This window comes from Lemur catta, chromosome 19 (assembly GCF_020740605.2).
Source record: "Lemur catta isolate mLemCat1 chromosome 19, mLemCat1.pri, whole genome shotgun sequence".
In the NCBI taxonomy this organism is placed as follows: domain Eukaryota; kingdom Metazoa; phylum Chordata; class Mammalia; order Primates; family Lemuridae; genus Lemur; species Lemur catta.
Genome location: NC_059146.1, coordinates 29,336,898 through 29,356,730, shown reverse-complemented (window position 1 = coordinate 29,356,730; position 19,833 = coordinate 29,336,898). Strand labels below are relative to the sequence as shown.

The following is a 19,833-nucleotide window of genomic DNA, read 5'->3' as shown; positions in this document are numbered from 1 at the left end:
CTGTCCTCCCAACAACGCCTTTTCCTCCCAACAGCCACAGCCATCGTCCTAGCGGGCAGCTCTGATCATCACGCCCCTGCCTCAAACCCTCCAAAACAACTCAGTGCTCTCGGGCTACTGTCCACATTCCTCATCCTGGGTCACAAGGCCCCAGGTCACCTCGTTCCTGTCCGCCTTCACCTCATGCTGGATGGAGGCTCCTCACTTGCCAGCCACACCAGCCTTCTTTGTGTTCCTTGTCCCACTGCCTGAACACTGTCCTCCTGTTCCCAAAGCCACGCCTTCTTGTTCCCAGCCCAGCCTACATGTCACTGCCTCTGAAAGACCTTCCATCCCCAACACCTGAAGCGGCCCTGGCCACTTTCTTCCGTGCCCCGATTCCTTGGCCAACGTGATCGCTTTACCTCCATCTCCCTCACCGGAGAGGCCAACCATGCAGGCAGGGCCCTGGTCTGCCCTGCTCACCGCGGGCTCGCCGGCTCCTAGGACAGACCTGGCACAGAGGAGCCGTGCAGCAGTGAGGGGGTAAGGGCAGAAGTCAATACAAACTCACTGCCTCACAAATGGAGCCCATAATTTGGAAAGCCGCCAACAGGCAGAGTGGCAGGAACAGGTGACATCTATGGAGGGGAGGTGGCAGAGGGACAGAACCACTGCAGCTGGTTGGGGGGAGAAGGCAACCTAACTGAATGGTGACCGTGACCATTACTGCCCTCAACTCAGGGCCTGCAGCAAAGCTGTGGCCCGCGTGTGTGCAGGGAGCTTGACCTGCAGAGGGCGAGCCCACCCCTCGCCAGCGCCCCCACCCACGCTGTGCTTCATGTGAAAATGGTCCTGCAACTCACCCTGAAGGAGGGGAGGGAAACAGTTTGAAAGTCACGAAAATATATTAAAACAGCCGTTGACTTCGCTCTCAGTACTGGCTTCCCCTCCAGTGCCTTTGCCCACCACCCGCCACCAACTTTCAGAGTAAAAGACGTCCAGGGCAGGAAAACAGAGGCACCCGGCCGCAGCCCCGGGCTGGGGAGGCCCCTCCAGCCCGGGAGTGGAGGCGCCTAACAGTCTCTACAGGCTCGACGCCACCGTCGACGAGGGGGCCGCTGGGACGCCAGAGGTGCAGGAGGGTCAGGCAGGACGCAGCGGACAGTCGGGCCTTGCCACGGGGACAGAAAACAGAAGAGAAATGAACAGAGTGAAGAGCGGGGAGAGAGACTACAGCAATGGGGGAGGCACAGAGGAGTGAGGGAAATCGTGGGCTAGGAGTACGAGGGACCCCCCCAGGGTGACACCCACCCTGTGGGCAATGGGGGGACGGGGAGGCTGAGGAGCTGGGTTTGGGGCAGCAGATGCCGCTGAGAGGGAGGAAGGGGAAATGTAGGAGAGAAAAGAGCACTTGGCACTCGGGAGAGGTAGAAATGTGGGTTCTGCCAAGGCCACAGAGAGGAGAAAACAGAGGACATGAGAGAAGGAAAGTCCCAGAGTGGGCAAGGCCAGGCTACAACCATGCCGGACTAGGGAACATGGGTGAGTCCCCAAAATGCCGGGCCGGCCACAGTGGCTGAGGAGACAGCAGTGTCATCCAGGAGCTGGCAAGGGGGAGACGGAACCAGGAGGCTGAGAGGGGCTGGAACAGACACCTGCAGGTTCTGCCGCCTGCACCCCGCCCCACACGTGGGCTAGAAGGTCCTGCGGCCCAGTCTTTTGAACACGCTCACAGTGCCCGTGTGGTCCATCTGGGCACCAAGGCCCTCGCTGGAGCTGCTCCCCCGGGGCCCCACCAGAGTCCTCTTAATGGTGACCTTGACCTCGGCTGAGGACTTACTCTTGGTGCTCGTGACCTGGCTGTCCTGGGCCTCAGGCACAAGGGCGGCCTTGCCCAGTCTCTGGATGATGCTGACTTTGGACAGGGACTCTGGTTTCCTCTCAAGCCCAGGGCGTGAGGAAAGAGCCAGGCGCCGCAGTGTCGGGGCAGTGGCCGTTGTCGCCGAGCTTGTGGCCTTGGCTTTGACAGTCAGTGCTGGCTGGGGACTGGCCTTGGCTGGGCCCCGTCCTAGCTTCTTCAGGACCCCAGCATACTGCAAGACAGAGCTGCTGCTGTCGTTGTCACTGTCCCAAGCCAGATCCTCGTCCATCTCTGGGGTGGCCCCAAGGCGACTAAAAACTCCTGTGGGCTGCAGAGGTCAGAGATAGAGCAAGGAAGTCATTTAGTCACTCAATACACATTCATGAAGAGCTGCTTCCTCTGTGCCTGGCCTCCTGGGACTCACAGTTGGCAGAAATACCCATCAGTGACACACTAGACAGTGGTGAGAGCCACGATGGGAAAAGTCCAGGGCCTGGGGAGCCCAGAGGAAGCACCTAACCTTGCCTGGATACTCAGGGAAGCCTCCCTGGGAGAGGGGACATCTGAGCTGATACCTGAAAGTTGAGTGGAAGTGGGTCAGGCACAGAAGTAAGAGAAAGGGCATGCCGTGCAGAGGGACGATCACGTGCAAGGTCTAGAGGTGGGCATGAATGGGAAGATTAATTTGGTCATTCACTTGACAAATATTTCCTGAGTCCCAACTCTGTACCAGGCCCTCAGCTGGGCAGTGCTGGGGACGCAGTGATGACCAAGACAGCCCCAGCCCTGCCCTCATGGGGCTCAGAGCCCAGTTGGGAGACAGGCTTGGCATCAGAAACCACACAAACAATTCCGTAAGAATGACAGTGATGCATTCTACAAAGGACAGCAGAGTGCTGGAGGGTGGGAGACACGGACGCTCGTCCCCTCTTGGAGTCCGGAGGACTTTTTCTGAGGCACCAACTTTGAAGCCAGGCCCTCCAGGATGAATCAGCAGAGAGGAGAGCACATGCTAGGTCCCTGAGGCAGGAATAATCATCCTATTTATGGAGCACTCATTGTGTGCCAAGCTCTTTACATGGCCGAATCTTTAATGCACATGATCCTGCATGTTATGATCACACTTACAAGATTCTAGAAAGGGAGAGAAAGCCAGAGTGGTTGTGCCCTGGCACGCGAGGGACTGAGAGGTAGGAAACACAGCTGGGGAGTTCACGTTTAAAGAGCGCTTCCCACGTCCAGCCAGCCGGCACCATGCAGGCATCATCCCGCCTAATCCTCACACTGTCCTTTGAGGTAGGTACCATACAGATGAGGAAGCTGAGGTACAAAAAGCTTAAGTGACATGGCCAAGGCCATGCAGCCAGGCCCCAGTGGACTTCAGGGTGCTCCTAACCACATGCAGGAGTGCAGGCCATGGCGAGAGGAGCGGGCTTCATCGTGAGCACAGAGAAAAGCCTCTGAAGGGCCTCGAGCAGGACGGGCCCTGCCTGTGGGCAGCACATGCTGCTGCTGTGGGGACAGGGGACTGCAGGGGGTCAATGGCAACTGTGCAAGACCAGTTAGCAGCTATCGCCCTATCCAGACAGGGAGAGGTGGCAGGGGAGGTGGAGACAGACAGGGTCATGAGATCGGTGACAGACTGGAATGGAGACCGTGGGCAGCCCTGACACGGGGAACCAGGAGAGGACCTGCTTTGGGGGAAGATGCCGAGGCCAGTCTGGGAGATGGTGGGTGGGGGGCGTCTAGGAGTCTGCCGGATCCCTGCGGCTGGAAATCGGGAGAGAAGATAGGGCAGAAGACAGACGGGAAGGCAGCCAGAGCAAAGAAGGGCTCTGAGGCTGGGAAGGTGGATGAGATGGCCATGTGAGGGATGAGAAGGGAAGTGGCAGGAACGACACCCAGGGAACACAAGAATCTGCGCGCCGAGAGCCGCTCCCCCATTCCCAACTCACCTTATTCCCTGTCGTCGTGTCTGCCTTGGTCTCTGCGCCGAGGCGGTCAAACACGGATGTCCTGTGGAGACCTGGAAGGGAAGTGAGACCGTCAGGCAGCGCCTGCTGAGCGGCCCCTGTGGGCCGGGCCCAGGCCGAGCACTGTACAGACACCACGGGCAGATGACACGGCCAGCCCAGACACCAGCCAGCTCTGGGACAGGCAGGACAGACTGCGCCGAGTCAGATTTGTGTCTACGCTGTTGACTCACGTTGACCTGAGCCTGACTGCACACGGCTGGTGTTGGATGTGGGAAAAATCAGCTAACATGACATGCACATCCTTCGCACCTCAGCACAAGCTCGCGAAATGTGTGCGTGGGAAGAGTTCTCAATCCCTACTCGTCCCTTTCACTTCTTGGGGTCACGGCCTCCCAGAGAATCTGATGAATGGTAGTGAGTCCTCTCCCTACATTATAACCTAAATGTCTATCAACTGGAGAATGTTTACTAAATCATATGAATACTACAGAAATAATAAATGACCATTAAAAAAAGAATGACGAAGGTCTACATGCACTAATGTGAAAAGATCTCAATAAAAAGTTATAGAACAATACTTACAGGATGATGCTTTTTGTGTTTAAAAAAGACAAAAACACCTACATATGTGTACATATACATACCCAGATGCTGGTCTGCAAAGGTTAACAATGGACAGGGGACATGGAGTGAGGGGATAATGTTTTTACTGTATACGTTTCCACATCATCTGAAAGTTTTCCCATGAGAATGCACACACACATCCCCATCTTACGATGGTTCAACGTACGATCTTTGACTTTAGTATGGTGCAAAAGCAATATGCATTCAGTAGAAACATACTTCAGATTCTGAATTTTGATCTGTTCTCAGGCTACTGACACGCACTGCGACACTCTCTCGTCACTGAATCCCTGCCCTTGCCCCTCAGGGAAGAGGTCCTGAGGAGCCCACCTACACTAACTGCAGGATGACAGGGGATGTGGCCCCTTCTCTGCGGCCACCATGGCTGTCCCCTTGGCCCAAGGCCCCGTGGATCCCCTGTTGGAGCCTGCTTCCCAGCCATCGCCTGTAGGACGTGGCCAACCCCGTGTAATGCAGTAAAGGGACACAGTCTCCACACGGAAGTGTGCCTCTCACGAGCCGGTACCTTTCGCTGCCTGCTGCTGCTCCAGGATCTTGCGGGTCCGGGGGGTGGTACCTTTGGGCATGTTGATGATGTATTTCCCCTCCATCTCAGCAGTGACTCGGCGCCGCTTCGTGGGAACAGCCAGGCTCTCCTCCTCCCGGCGGGCTAGTGCTGCTAGGGGAGGAAGGCGGGGGTTCAGTACTTTCTGAGACAGAATGTTCTCCTGGGGTAGAGGCCGGACACCAGGCAAAGGGCACACAGGTGCCCTTTAATGGATTCGCATGTCTACAATCCCTTTTCTTCCCAACCACCCACATCACCACTGACTGAACCACTGAGAAACTTAGAGGTCTGGGCAACATGAGGTTGCAGAAGGCACTCAGAATCCCCAGGCTGTGGCGGGCCTCCCAGGCTCTCTTTGGCTCTGTCCCTGTCCCAAGCAGGCTCACAGCCCAGCCCAGCCCAAATCCCCTCAGACGGAGAACCTACAGAGTGGTGGAAAGTTCTAGAGCTCCAATTAGGTAGCACTTTCATGGCTATGCTCATTTTTAAACAAGTAATCGAGCTGTATACTTAGAAGTTGTGCACCATGCATAAATAAATGTTACCTCAATATTTTAAAAAAGGAACCCCTCAAATATGTCGAGGGGTAAAAGAGCCAGTCGTTCCCGGGCTCACCATCTTTTCAATCCTTATAAACTCATTTTAACTTTCTTGTTCTTGGCACATGAATCAAAGGCCAGAGGGGTAAGGCACTTCCAAACACATAAGACAAAGGGGAGACCTCACAATGGAGGTGGACGGGGCATGACGGGAGGGGGCGTCAGAATATGAAGCTCCCTGGGCCTCAGTTTCCACATGTGCCTAATAACACCGTAAGATCGTTGCTGTGGGGCTGGGTCCAACAAAGGCAGGAGAGTGTGGAGGGCAGAAGGAGGGCTTGGAAGCCCAAAGGCTAGAGTCCCATTCCCAGCTTTCAAGAGTGCTCTAGGCAAAGGGAACACGAGGGACAAAGGCCCCACGGTGGGGAGGAGGACGGAGGGGAGCTGAGCCTGCCAGCAAGAGAGAGGTGCGAGAGATGAGTCCACATTATGCAGGGCCCTGTAAGGCCGTGAGGGGAAGACTGGACTTTCTTAACGGAATAATGGGAAGCCCTGGAGAGTTATAGTTCAAAGCTGTGATAGGATCAGACCGAAGGTCTTACAGGATCCTTTGGCTGCTAAGATGAGGCAGTAGGTTCTTTACCTTTGACCCCAGGCACTAAGCATAGGGCCGGGCACCAGTGAGGGGCTCAGCGAACATCTGTTAAAAAAGACTGCACCACCGAGAACTGCAATGCACGTGTGTTCCAACACATCATCTCAAGCGCTTCCAACCTTCCTCTCAGGTAGAGTATCACCACCCCCCACTATGCAGGCGTGGAAAGGGGGCCCACAGAGTGCAGTGACTTGACCAAGTTCACAGAAGTGATTCAAACTCTTTGTATACTCTGCGGCCTGCAGAGCACCTTACAAAGTTGGGAGCAGGACCCCCAAATGCCTTCTGCCAACCCATATTCACCTCCAGCTCTTCCCACCTCCTGCCCAAGTCCCCTCACCTGCGGCCTTCGCACTCTTTGCTGCCATCTTATTGGACACAGTGACTGAGATCTTGGACGTGCTGGTGTCTGGCCGCCTGGGGGGAGTGCCAGGTGGGGAGTCTCGGTTCAGGCTGTTGGTGATCATTCGGGAGGCGGCTGTGGGAAGGAAAGCGAAGCCCGTTTGGGTGGGGTCCTGGGAGGTAGGCCTGAATCAGCAGTCTCAGGGCTAGGACGGAGAAGGCCAGCCTTAGGACTGAATGAGGAAGGGTCAGCTGGTGTCACCCCTGTGGCTGTACTGTCCTCATGATGGGGATGCTTGAGGTGGGGTGGCCTTCTGTCCCTGTGAGAGCCTCCATTCAAATACTCTGCCTGGCCGAGTGTAATACGATCAAGATTTTTTGCTATAAAAGGCAAGCTGTTGGCCAGGCGTGGTAGCTCATGCCTATAATCCTAGCACTTTGGGGGGCTTAGATGGGAGGATCACTTGTTGAGCCAGCCTGAGCAATAGCAAGACTTTGTCTCTATAAAAAATTTAAAAATTAGCCGGGCATGGTGGCACACGCCTGTAGTCCCAGCTACTCGGGAGGCTGAGGCAGGAGGATCATGTGAGCCCAGGAGTTTGAGGCTGTAGTGAGCTATGATGCCACTGAACTCCAGTCTGGGCAACAGAGCAAGACTCTGTCAATCAATCAATCAATCAATCAATAGCATGCAGTTGAGAGGGCCGTGCCTCTTATACTGTACCCAGAGGGAAATGTATTGCTTAAAAGAGGTCAGATATATGATGTTTTATCATCCTGACAGGTAACCACCATTTGGGGCTAAACAATCAACTTAATTTTTGTTCTACTGAATTTGAGTTGCCATCAGGACGTCACAGTACAGAGAACTGCTCTCTTTTCCCCCTCCCAACAGATCACACATGTACAACATTACAAAGTATGTTATTAGGAATATTGTTTTTGGAGCATTCTTCCCCACCCGGGACTACAGGTGTGTATCACCACACCTGGCTAATTTTTTTTTTTTAATTTTTTGTAGAGACAGGGTCTCACTATGTTGCCCAGGCTGGTCTTGAACTGCTGGCATCAAGTGATCCTCCCAACTGGGCCTCCCAGAGTGCTAGGATTACAGGTGTAAGGCACCGCACCCGGCCCCCTTCTCTTCTTAACTACTCACTTTCCTCACTAGTTTTCTGTGTATGTGTTTTATGTATTTATTTTTTTTGAGACAGGGTCTTGTTCTGTTGCCCAGGCTAGTGTGCAGTGGCATCATCATAGCTCACTGCAGCATCCAACTCCTGGACTCAAGTGATCCTCCCGCCTCAGCCTCCCGAGTAGCTGGGACTACAAGTGCGTGCCACCACACCCAGCTAATTTTTTTATTTTTTATAGAGACGGGATCTTCCTACTGCCCAGGCCGGTTGTGTGTGTGTATTTTAATTTTTTAAACTTCTTTATAACTATCAAAGACATTCAGAAGGGTATGAAAATTTAATTTATAAACATTTAAAAGGCTGGCAAACTAATCTGTGCTATTAGAAATCAGGGTAGTGGGTACTTGGAGAGAGGGTCGTGGCTGGGCGAGGGTGAGAGGTGGATTCTGAGAGGCTGCTCATGTTTCTGTTTCTGGATTTAGATGCTGGCTGCAAGGATGTCCAATTTGTGAAGGTCGTTCAGCTGTACTATTATGATTGAATCCTTTGCTGTATGTATGTTGTCAAGGACTGTCACAGAAATGAACCCTAATTTGTTCTGCCTCCCTGCATCCACACCTTTGGGTAGGCCCTGTTCACACTGACTCCGGGCTTAGTCGTGTGACTTGCTTTGGCCAACGGTACAGAAGCAAATGTTATGCAAGCAGACGTTTAAGAGGTGTTTTGCGCATCAGGGCCTGCCCTTGCCCTCTTATGCTGCTTTTGGAAACTCCACAACCGCCACTGTGAGAACAAGCCCAGGCTAGCCTGCTGGATAATGACAGACACATAGCCAAGTCACCCCTGTCAGTCCAGATGACATCAAGCCAACCATGAGATGTGAATGAGGCCATCAACCCAGCCTCAACTTAGCTGCCAGGTGACTACTGAGATCAGCTGAGCTGGCCCAGAGCAAAACTGACCAGCCAACCAATCAGATCATGAGAAGTAAAGGTTTGTGTTTTAAACCCCAGTTTCAGGGTGGCTTGTCAAGCAGCAAAGGCTAACTAATATGTATGTTAAATTTTAAAAGTTTATTTTGAAAAAAGGTATCATACTGCTTGAAAAAAGCAAAAGTATAAATATAATCAATATCTATTCTTCACAGATTCCATATTTGCAAATTTGCCTACTCACTAAAATGTATTTATCACCCCAAAATCAATACAGGCAGTGATTTCAATCATTTACAGACATGCACAGGGAAAAATTTAAGTCACCCAACACACGTTTCCAACTGAGGTCAAATAAGGCACTGCTGCCTTTTTGGTGTGGCTCCCATACTGTAAACAAGTATCCTTTTCCTGGGATATTTAATACCACACGTGTGAATGTTTTTCACATTTTTATGCCTTTTGTTGATGATTTTGCTGTTTAAAATGGCCCCCAAGCACAGTATCGAAGTGCTGTGTAGGAAACCTACGTGCAAGAAGGGTATGATGTGTCTTAAGGAAAAAATATGCATGTTAGATAAGCCTTGCTCAGTGCTGAGCTATAATGTTATTGGCTATTGAGTTCCATGATAATGAATCAATGATATATACTAAATAAGCTTTCTTTAAAAGGAAACACACATAAAATAAGGTTATGTATTTGACTGTGACTGGAGGCTTGCTAAAATCTAGTACTCTATTTCCCCTAGGAGCAATGGTTCAGTATTCCCTAATTCAGTGCATATGGTGACTTTATAGAACATAACTACATGAGTGAGAATGGACTGTGTGTATAGCCACTCACTATCTGGTTTATTTTTTTCCCTAAGAGAAAAAGGCCTCAGATGGCTTTGTTTCCACCTCTGCAGACTACAGGACAGATAGGATGACCAAGTGTGTCCCCATCACTGATGGAGTGTAAGAAGGAAGGAAAGGGGACCTGAATAGATGAGACTCACCACTAGCGGTGCCACGGCGAATCTCGCCTGGGAGGGGGCTGGGGCTGCAGGGCACTGACTCGGTGGCAGCTTTGCACATGTCCTGTAAAAAAATAGGCACCTGGGTTACCACAGCAGAACTGGGGACTCAGAGATCTGAACAGTACCAGGAGGGTCAAACCTGACTGCTAGAGAAGATTTTAAAGCACTTCACTCCTGACCATGAGAAGGCATCAGACACACCTAAACTGAGGGACATTCTACAAAATATCTGACCAATACTCTTCAAAACTATGAAGGTCATCAAAAACAAGGAAAGACTATGAAACTGTCACATATCAAAAGAGATTAAAGACATATGACAAGTAAATGCCATGTGGTATCCTAGATTGGATCTGGGAACAGATCATGGCTGGAAAAACTGATGAAATGCAAATAGTCTACACTTTAGTCAGTAGTAGTGTACTAACCTTAACTTCTTAGTTTTGACCAACGTTCCACAGCTATGAGAAATATTAACAGGGAAACCTTCATGAAGGAAATATGGAAACTTTCTGTACCACTGTTGCAACTTTTCTATCATCCCCAAATTATTCCCAAATTTAAAAGTTTAAAAGAAAAAACAATGTTTTGCTCAGTGACCTTCTCCATAACAACTGAGAGAATGTCCCCGGCTTGTGAAAGCCCTCACTGTGGGGTCCCGTCCTAGATGATAGAGAGATGAAGGCCTGTTGTGAAACGGAGGAAGTCACCAAAAATGATGCTAATACCCACAGCAGCCACCGCCTGCTAAAGTGGAGTGCTTGAGAGCACAGCTCTGGAGTAAGTTTCCTTCCCGGTCAAGTGCAACGAGGAGGGAATGAGCTCGAGTGGGTAAGGGATGGCAACAGTGCCTGGCTGGCCACAGCAAGTGCTAGGTGAGTGTTGGCTCCTGTAACTTAAGGAGCACTTCACCCCAGGCCTGGCACGCAGGGCCTCACACTGTCTGGTAGATGGCCACAGCACCCTACACAGCAGGGGCGTGTGAAAAGCCCATTTCAAAGAAACCCAGGAAGGTGGATCACTGTAAGTGGAGGAGCCAAGACTGCAATGGCCAGACTGTCAGTCAAGTCACCACCCTCTGGGTCCCACATAGGAAGCTTCTGTCCTGGGGACAGAGAGGGTCCTGGGGATGATAATTATCATGAGGAAGACAAGAAGTAGCAATAATAGTAATTACAGACAGTCTTTACTAAGGCCCTGCTACAGGAAGTTTACATTGTGCTAGGACTTTATTTAGCTTAATATTCACAATGATCCTTCAAGATAGGTTTGCCTCTGCTTTTTACAGATGGAGAAAATAAGGCTCAGAGAAGGTAGGCAACATGCCCAATGTCACACAGCAGATGGGTGAACCAGCCCTGGAACTGAAGTCAGCCTGCCTCTGCTGCCAGGCCATCTGCTGGCTCTGCAATTGCCCCTCACCTCCACACTAAACCCAGGGACAGAGGGGCTAGGCGGGGCACCCCACCTGGCGGTGCACCACCTTGGCGTGCTTGAGAATGGCAATGATGTCGCCCACCACGGTCACTCCCAGCTCATTCATGATTTCCTTGTTGAGATCCAGCAGCATGCTCTTCTGAATCCTGCAGGGGAGGGTCAGTGGTGAGGCCCCAAGTGGGCCAGAGTGGGGGGCCAGCCAGCTCCCCGCCTCCCTCACCCCAATTTCAACCCTGTCCCCTCAGCCACTTCACCTATTATCCACAAACATCACGGCGTAATTGACAGCAGGTCCTGGAGGAATGCCGGCTTCCTTAAAGAACTGGATCCACTCGGAAGTAGCTGGGGGATTGGACGGGGCTCATTATTCACGTTTTTCTTTTTAGAGACAGCAGCAGCAAAACCACGGTCACAATGGCTCCCACCCACAAGTCAAATGCTCGTCACTGCCGAGCCCTGTGCTGAGTGCTTCACACACACGATGGAACTAAGCCTTCCTGACCCTCTGAGTTAAGCAGTATCAAAATTTCTCCAATTTGCCAATGAGGAAACTGAGGCAAGGAGAAGCTGGGCAACTCACTCCAGGCTACAGTGTTCACGAGAGGCAGAGCTTCCAAACCCTTAACCCCATTAACCAGGCATCTCTGCCCATACAGCTCTGCCCTGCCCGAGAGCGTGACTCTAAGCATTTGTTAAACACGCATGCCCAGTGACTGATTTAGGGGAACTGGACTCTGGGTTCTCTGCCCCGGCCCCCCTCAGCCAGCCAGCACAGAGGATGACAGGATCCACAGGTAGCTGGAAAGAAGGGTCACAGAGCTAGTCCACAAGCCTCAACAAGCCCCCTCCCCACCACAGGAGCAGCCCTGCTTCGGAGAGAGACATGGAAGTAAGTGACTAACACAGGCTTTGGAGCGTGGGTTCGAATCCTGGCTCTGCCATTCCCTGGCTGGCGGACTTTGGGCAACTTAACTCTCAGTGTCTTGGTTTCCTCATCTGTAAATTTGGGATAATATATTTAACAAGTATTTACTGGGCACTTGGCCCAGGACAGGTACTGTTCTAGGCACTGGGGACACCACAGGGCACAAGAGGAAGTCCTTGCCCTGATAGTGCTGACATTTTAGTGATTACAGCACCATCGTCCTTGGGTCACTGTGCAGACGCAATGACAAAGTCCACATAAAGGGCTTAAAATGGCGGTTGGCACAGAAGACATCCTCAACCAACGTCAGCTGTTATTATTATTACTATTACTACCACCACTAAACACAGAGCCAAGGCCAAGACTAGGCAGACCCCACCCACAAAGCTTTATTCTTTCTAAACTTCTTTTTTGGCCTCTTGGGTGTAATGTCCAGCTAACCTTGACCTGTCAGACCAGGTGGTAGAAAAGGTCATTGATTCCAAGTAGAACGTGTTTTTCTCACATTTTAACATCTCGGAAATTGTTATAGGATCCACCTCCTGACTGATGGTGCATCATGGTTTAATTAACAACTTTTTTTCTTTCTCATGGGATATAACAGTACATCTAACAATCCATGCTATTTTAGATTAGAAGAAATCTGTTATTACTTCACCCATTTTGCTTTTAAGACAACTGAAGCTCAGAGCAGAGAAAGAGACACTCTGGGTCAGATGTGGGTGGCAGTGTGGGGCACAGGCAAAGGCCGTGAGCCATGTCTCTCCCAAGGAGGCCCCTGCCTAGCTAGCCATACACGGGCCTGTCTCCCAGGGCGCTGACTGGTCAAGCCCTTGGGGACTGAGGCTGGCAAACAGCTCATGCCCTTAGGACTTCCTCCCCTAGCCCAGAGGAAAGGGGCACCATTTTCCTATGTCGCATGGGCACTATCCACCTACCAAGCCACAGAGCCCTGGGTTCCATTAGCCAAAAGCAGGCACCTTTGTCTAAGTATCAAAAAGCACCACAGAATGATTCCATTTATATAAAATGTCCAGAACAGGCATATCTGGAAAAGTATAAAATAGATTAGTTGTTGTTAGGGGTTGGGGGAGACAGGGGGAATGAATACTAATTGGTATGGGGCTTTTAGAGGGAGTGATGAAAATGTTTTGAGATTGATTGTAGTGATGGTTGCACAACTCTATGAATAGAGAACATAAAAACTATTGAACTGTATACTTTAAATAGGTAGAATGTATGATACATGAATTATATCTCAATTAAATATGCTGGGGGTAGCTTTCTTCCTGAGACAAAGCCTGTAATTTTAACCACAAATTACTGAAACCCAGTGTCCCAAGAACTGCAAAAGTCCCTTTCAGCGCACACCATCATTAATTGGATTACTTGGAAGGAAAATACAAGGCTAAGTCAACTGCCACCAGCTGTAAGACATACCACCACTTCAGAAATGTTAAGTTGTGTAATAATGTGTGTCTTGGAATTGATGAGTTGTGGCTTGCTGCACATACCAGGAGATATCTACAAGAATATTCACAGTAGCTTGTCTACAGTAGCTACAACCCAGAAACAATTTACTATCCATTGATGGTAGCACGGATAAACAAATGGTGGCCACTCATACGGTGAAATACTACACAGCAGTGAAAAGAAAGTATAGCTATGCGTGGCAACATAGATGACCCTCAGACATTATGTTGAGCAAAGGAAGCCAGACACAAAAGAACACATAGCAAGGTTTCATTCATATAAGTTCAAAACCAAAGTCTATAGAATAGGAATGTTTCCATTGGTGTTACGACTACAAAGAAAAGTAAGGAAAGATGTTCACAAAAGATAAAAGAGTAGTTTATTCCATCTGGAAGAGGGAGAGGATGTGATTGGGGTAGGACCCTCAGCAGGCTGTCAGTATTCTATTTCTTGACCTGGATGGGTAGAGGAGGTTTGGTTCTCTTCCATCTTTTTGTTGAACTATAACATATAGGCAACAAAGTACACAAGTTGATACATTTTCCTAAACCAAACATACCTATGCAACCAGCACCCAGATCAAGAAATAAAACATTCCTAACACCCCAGAGTTTCCCTGCGTTCCCCTTGTGGTCACTTCACCCCCCTTCTAACAGAATAGATTGGTTTTGCCTGCTTCTGTGCTTTCTATAAAGGGAATCATAAAGGATATACTCAAATGTTTCCTTTTTAATTGCTCTTAAAATCATGCAATTATGTTTTTATGGATCTTTCTATATGTACAATAAATCTCAAAATTTTTCAACAGCACCAACTAATCCCCGTGCTTTGGCAATCCCAAAATACAGAGTTTAAAGAGTATATGGTGGCCGGGCGCGGTGGCTCACGCCTGTAATCCTAGCTCTGGGAGGCCGAGGCGGGTGGATCGCTCGAGGTCAGGAGTTCGAGACCAGCCTGAGCAACAGTGAGACCCCGTCTCTACTAAAAATAGAAAGAAATTATCTGGCCAACTAAAAATACATATACAAAAAAAAAAAAATTAGCCGGGCATGGTGGCGCATGCCTGTAGTCCCAGCTACTCGGGAGGCTGAGGCAGTAGGATCGCGTAAGCCCAGGAGTCTGAGGTTGCTGTGAGCTAGGCTGATGCCATGGCACTCACTCTAGCCCGGGCAACAAAGTGAGACTCTGTCTCAAAAAAAAAAAAAAAAAAAAAAGAGTATATGGTGATAAGGCTGATGATTGTAACAGTTAACACCTGTTGAGAACAATTCCTAAGATTTTACATGCAATAATCTCCTGAATTCCAGGATGTAGGGAGTATTATCATCACCATTTAACAGGTGAGAAAACCAAGGCTCTGACAGGCCACATGAGAGACCTGCGGACTTCATAATTCAAGTTCTTCATAGCTAAACTACAGTCAGGAGCCGAGACAGAGCGAGGAAGCAGGCCTCAACCCCGCCCCCCACGTTCCTCAGAGTACAGCTGCTCCTGCCAGTGACCTGGCCCTCCCTCCCCCACCCTGTCTTCCCCCACCAAGGCCATACCTCAAAAAAACGGCAGTAGGGAGGGGAGGCCCTGGAGAGAAGACAACAGACTCACCCATAGTCACCGAGACCATTGTCCCCTTGGCCCTGATGCTGCTCCCTGGAGCCTGGAAGAGAGAAAGAGGAGAGAGGGCCCATGAATCGCCACCGGCTATGAGCGTATGTCCCTCTCCCGGTGCCTGTCTGTCTGCCTGCCAGGGGAGCGTTCCTGGGCTGGGGGCTCATTGCCCAGGAATAGCCTGGAGCAGCTGGCAGGAAGTCAGCCTGAGACAGAGCTGCCACCACAACTATCATTTGTGCCTGGGACAAGGCCCAGGGACAGCAAATGTCCACAGCTCCATTCCCACACAGCCCAGAAGGTCAGCTGGAAAAGAGTAGGACAGAAAAAAGGCACCCCCTACCTAAGACCCATTCATTCATCCATCCAAACACTCTGTACTGAGAATCTACTATGTGTGAGGCACTTAAAAATTCTGAGGTGAACTTAGCCTTTAGCTGGGGTCAGGGGACTGCGGAGACGGAGAGTAAACAAGCAAAACAGTTACCAATGTAGTGTGTTAGGACGCCTTTGGTGTCATGGGGAAAACATACAGGGCCTGGGAGGCGTTGCAATTTTCAATACGGTGATCAGCAAAGACCTAAAGTGACATTTAGAGACCCAAAGGAAGGGAAGGAATGAGCCATGTGATTTTACAGAGGAAGAGTGTCCCAGGAGAAGGTACAAGTCCAGTGCCCTGAGCCAGCTCATCTGGCATGTCTGAGGGACAGCAAGGAGCCGGTGTGGCGGTGGAGTAAGCACGGAGGAGACAGGTCAGGGAGCTGGGGCACCAGATCATGAGGGGCCCCAGAGAAGAAACAGAAAACCAATTTTCACTTAGAAAAGATGAGCAGGTGGTGGAAGGTGGTGTTAGAGACCTATCAGCACCAGTGGAGACTCTCCATTAACAGCAGCTTGACGGGGAACTAAAGGAAATAATTCTCACATGCTGGTTCAACGCCATGTGACTCTAGGACCACTCGGCCCACGCTGCCTGGCCCAGACTTCCTTCCCACTTAGCCCTCCTGCTCTCCCTGGCACAGCTCCTCTCCTCTATCTCCTCTGCCCTCTCCCCTCACTCCGCTCCTTCCTACCCACCCCGGCCCCCAATCCTGACCCCTCTCCCTACCCCTCCTCCGCCCCCTCCAAGGGGTGCAGAAGGCCCTGGGCCCCAGCACCTGTTTACCACCCCATACAATCTGCCCCACCCCACACCACACCCAATGTAATGGCATAACAGCCTGGTCAAGAGTAAGAACTCCGGAATCAGACTACAGGTTCAAATCCAGCTCTACGACTTACTAGCTGTGTGGCCTTGGCAAGTTACTTCATCAGGCAAGCCTTGGTGTCCCCATCTGTGAATTGGGATGGTACAAACATCACCTACCTCGGAGGACTGCTGTGAGGGCTAGATGAGTTTCTATGCATAAAGGCCCCTGAGACAGCGCTTGATGCACACTAAGTACTCTGCTCCTTTCTTCCCAGCCCAGCCCTCCCTCCCCACCCAGGTGCTTTGTCTGCCTCCCAGTTTTTACACAGGATGTCACCTGTGCCTGGAATGCCTAACTCCTCCTGTCCTCCTGGCAAGCTCTCCTTCCCTCTGCTTGGCTGCCATCGCTTTGTGAAGCTTTCCCTAAGTCCCCACGTGCAAAACTCTCTCCTCTACCCTCAGCTAGGGTTCACCTTGCCCATCTCTGCCTTCTGCTGAATCTCTTATTGATGAACATGACCACAGACATGGCTCCACCCTGCACTTGACACCCTTAGATCCGCTTTCCCTTCCAGATTTTACCACTGGACAAAGACAACACAACAAGCATCTATCAAAGAGCAGGGCATGGAGAGGTCTCAAGTCAGAGAGAACAACATCTCACATACCAAGCACTGACTGTGCACTGGGACCAGGGCCAAGCATCATGCTGATGCCTCACGACAGCCTCACGAGTGACGGCTATTATTAGCCCCATTTTAATCGATGAAAAAACCAACTCGCTGAGGTGCAGTCACTTGCCAAATGCCATGTCTAGCAACCGACCTTACTGGGATTCAAAAACGAGTTCTCCCTGATTCCAATGCCCATGTAGTCATTCCTGTTGAGTGTTTACTAAGTGCCAAGAGCAACCACCCTAGGAAAAAAGTAAAAATGAGTCCCATGTTACAGGTGAGAGTGGCAAGACTAAGGTTATACAGCAAGTAATGGCAGGGCCAGGACTTGAACCCAAGTCAGCCCATTAGCGATGGTTAATGCTCATCAGGGGATTACAAGCCAGGCACCCTGGTCTGTCTTTGCAAAGTCCCGTTAACGCTCACCAGAATCCTGGAAGTATCGGTATTCTCCCCCTATTACTGCAGAATTCCCTGTTGAACTCAGTTTCCTCTCTCCACAATCTTAAAAGCACTGACTTTCTGAATAATGAAAATTGTAACAATAATAGTCATTTAAAAAATGACAGTTCCCCAAACTCAGGTAATTACCCTGTACCAGACTCTGTGTACTAAGCTCTTAGAAGACTTAGATCCAAATCCCGATTTTATCACTTCCTAATCCTGACTCTGGACAAGTGGCTTAACCTTGCTGACCTCACTTCCCTCACCTGTACAATAAGAATGATAAGAGTACCTAATAAAGTTGTAATAGAGATTAAATGAGTTAATAAACTCAAAGCCCTTAGAACAATGCTTCTGCATTAAACAAAACAAATAAACCTTCATTGAGGGACAGGGTGGGACAGTCGATGACCTAGCGTGATTCGTACGTACGTAGTTTGAGTTGGTAACCGAGTATAAGACAACTTGATGGAGTCCATAGGATCTGACAACATGCAATCACATAGTACAAGTTATTCTCTCTTCAATTCTCTTTCCATTTCTGTCTATAATTTAATAGACTGTTCTGTTTCCATTGCATTTTAGGTTAAGTTTTCCTTCCTCTTACAGACAGCAATGTTAGTTTTCCATTAAGATAGCAATGCAAATTTTCCTTCTCAAATTAATTGACTGGAGGAAAATGTACCAGTTGTTTTCAAGAAAAAGAAAAATGTAACACTACAAGACTCGGCCAAACTGGCCAAATAGTAAATAGTAAGTGGCAGAATATCGATTTTTGCCGGCTCCAGTTCTAAGTTTTTCCTATTGCTGTCTCTGAGCTTCCTCCTGAAACCATCCTCATAGTATTAATTCAAAGCAAGTTGCTGGGATTTTAATAAGGACATAAATCTTGAAGAAACACAGCTAAACATTAACCGGCTTTTGCCCCAGAGCCCACTCCCTTCTGTTTACTGCTTAAGAGTCAAAAAACCATTTGTCACAAAGTCCTATAACTTCCCTTAATCGCCCTTATAGACAACATCTCCAATCTAAGACTGTTTTTAAGATATTTTGTAGACCCTGCATTCCAATGGGACAGGTGGTCCTGTGACCCCTGCCAAGGAACTGACTCAGTGCAGTAATGCAGTTCTTATATCTCTATAATTTTACACACACCCTCACCTAGCCAATTAATTATGCCAATTCCCTAGCCCCCTGCCCACCAAAATTCTCTTATAAAACTCAGTCCAGGCAAGGCACAGTGGCTCATTCCTGTGACCCCAGCACTTTGGGAGGCTGAGATTGAAGGATTGCTGGAGGCCAGGAGTTTGAGACCAGCTTGGGCAACACACTGAGACCCTGTCTCTACAAAAAAAATTAAAATTAGCCAAGCATGGTGGTGCGCACCTGTAGCCTCAGCTACTCAGGAGGCTCAGGCAAGAGGATTGCTTGAGCTCAGGAGTTTGAGGTTGTATCTGAGGTTGCAGTGAGCTACAATGATGCCACTGCACTATAGCCTGGGCAACAGAGTGAGACTCTGTCTCAAAAAACACAAAAAACAAAAAAAAACCCAGCGCAGAACTCCTTGGGGAGATGGATTTGAGGGGTTTCTCCCATCTCTTCATTTGGCTGCCCAATGTTTATTAAACTCTTTCTCTGTTGCAACCCCTGCTGTCTCCGTGTATTGGTCTGATTACTGCACAGCAGGCAAGAGAACCTGTGGTCCCATAACATTCCTTCCTGCTACTTCCTGGGAATTCCCAGCTACACCAATGATTTTCAGAATCATTATCATTACAGTCCCAATCTATGAGCTCTTACTGTGCCAGGCCTTGAGCTAAAAGCTTTAAACATGTTTCATTATAATCCTCAAAACGACCCTATGATATTGGAACTAATTAGTCCACATTGTATAGATGAGAAACACGAGGTTCAGGGAAGGGAAGGCAGAGGCCCACTCCCACACAGGGAGCTGGGACTTGAACCGAAATCCGTTGGCCTCCAAGCCCAACAATTTTTCACACCAAGCTCAAGCATCAATACTAACAATAATAGTACAGCAACGAAGGGAGCACTATGTGCAGGCGCTGAGCTAGGGATTCTGACGTGCACGAGCTGACTTCTCACTCCAACCCATAAAACGGGTGCTACAGTCGGATTCTGACCCCCATTCTACGGAGGAGGAAACTGAGGCTCAGAGAAACAAATCGTCTGTCCGTAGCCGCACAGCGGAGCCCGGACTGTAACTCCAGAGCCCCGGACGCCATCCATCCCCACCGCATTCGGCCCAGTCCCACCACCCCGGGCCCGTGCCTCACCTGGCCCACCGGGCCCGCGCCCACTCGCGCCGCCCGCCCTCCCTCCCGACGGCGCCAACTGTCAGACACTCCTCCCTCCTCCCCGGCTGCCCGCCCCGGAAGCGCCGCCCTCCCCGCCGGAAGCCGGACTGCCGCGGCCGCTCTAGCCCGCCCGG

The 19,833-nt window shown here is 50.1% G+C and overlaps 1 protein-coding gene across 8 annotated transcripts; it reads right to left on the bottom strand.

Moving 5' to 3' along the window:
- Positions 1-868: 868 nt before the first annotated feature.
- Positions 869-19,758, bottom strand: C19H19orf47 (chromosome 19 C19orf47 homolog). 8 transcript variants are annotated; one of them, XM_045531983.1, is made up of 9 exons: positions 19,679-19,758; positions 15,072-15,123; positions 11,326-11,413; positions 11,103-11,217; positions 9,614-9,695; positions 6,546-6,683; positions 4,970-5,122; positions 3,799-3,869; positions 869-2,171 (listed from the first exon to the last, which is right to left on the bottom strand). In XM_045531983.1, the coding sequence occupies exons 2-9, from the start codon at positions 15,088-15,090 to the stop codon at positions 1,677-1,679; spliced, it is 1,161 nt and encodes a 386-aa protein (XP_045387939.1). In that variant the 5' UTR covers positions 15,091-15,123; positions 19,679-19,758; the 3' UTR covers positions 869-1,676. The 8 variants fall into 8 exon arrangements, with proteins under 8 accessions (XP_045387939.1, XP_045387940.1, XP_045387943.1 ...); XM_045531984.1 differs by lacking the exon at positions 19,679-19,758 and adding an exon at positions 16,356-16,413; XM_045531987.1 differs by lacking the exon at positions 19,679-19,758 and having other exon boundaries at positions 869-1,153; positions 1,823-2,171; positions 4,970-5,119; positions 15,072-15,196.
- Positions 19,759-19,833: the final 75 nt, after the last annotated feature.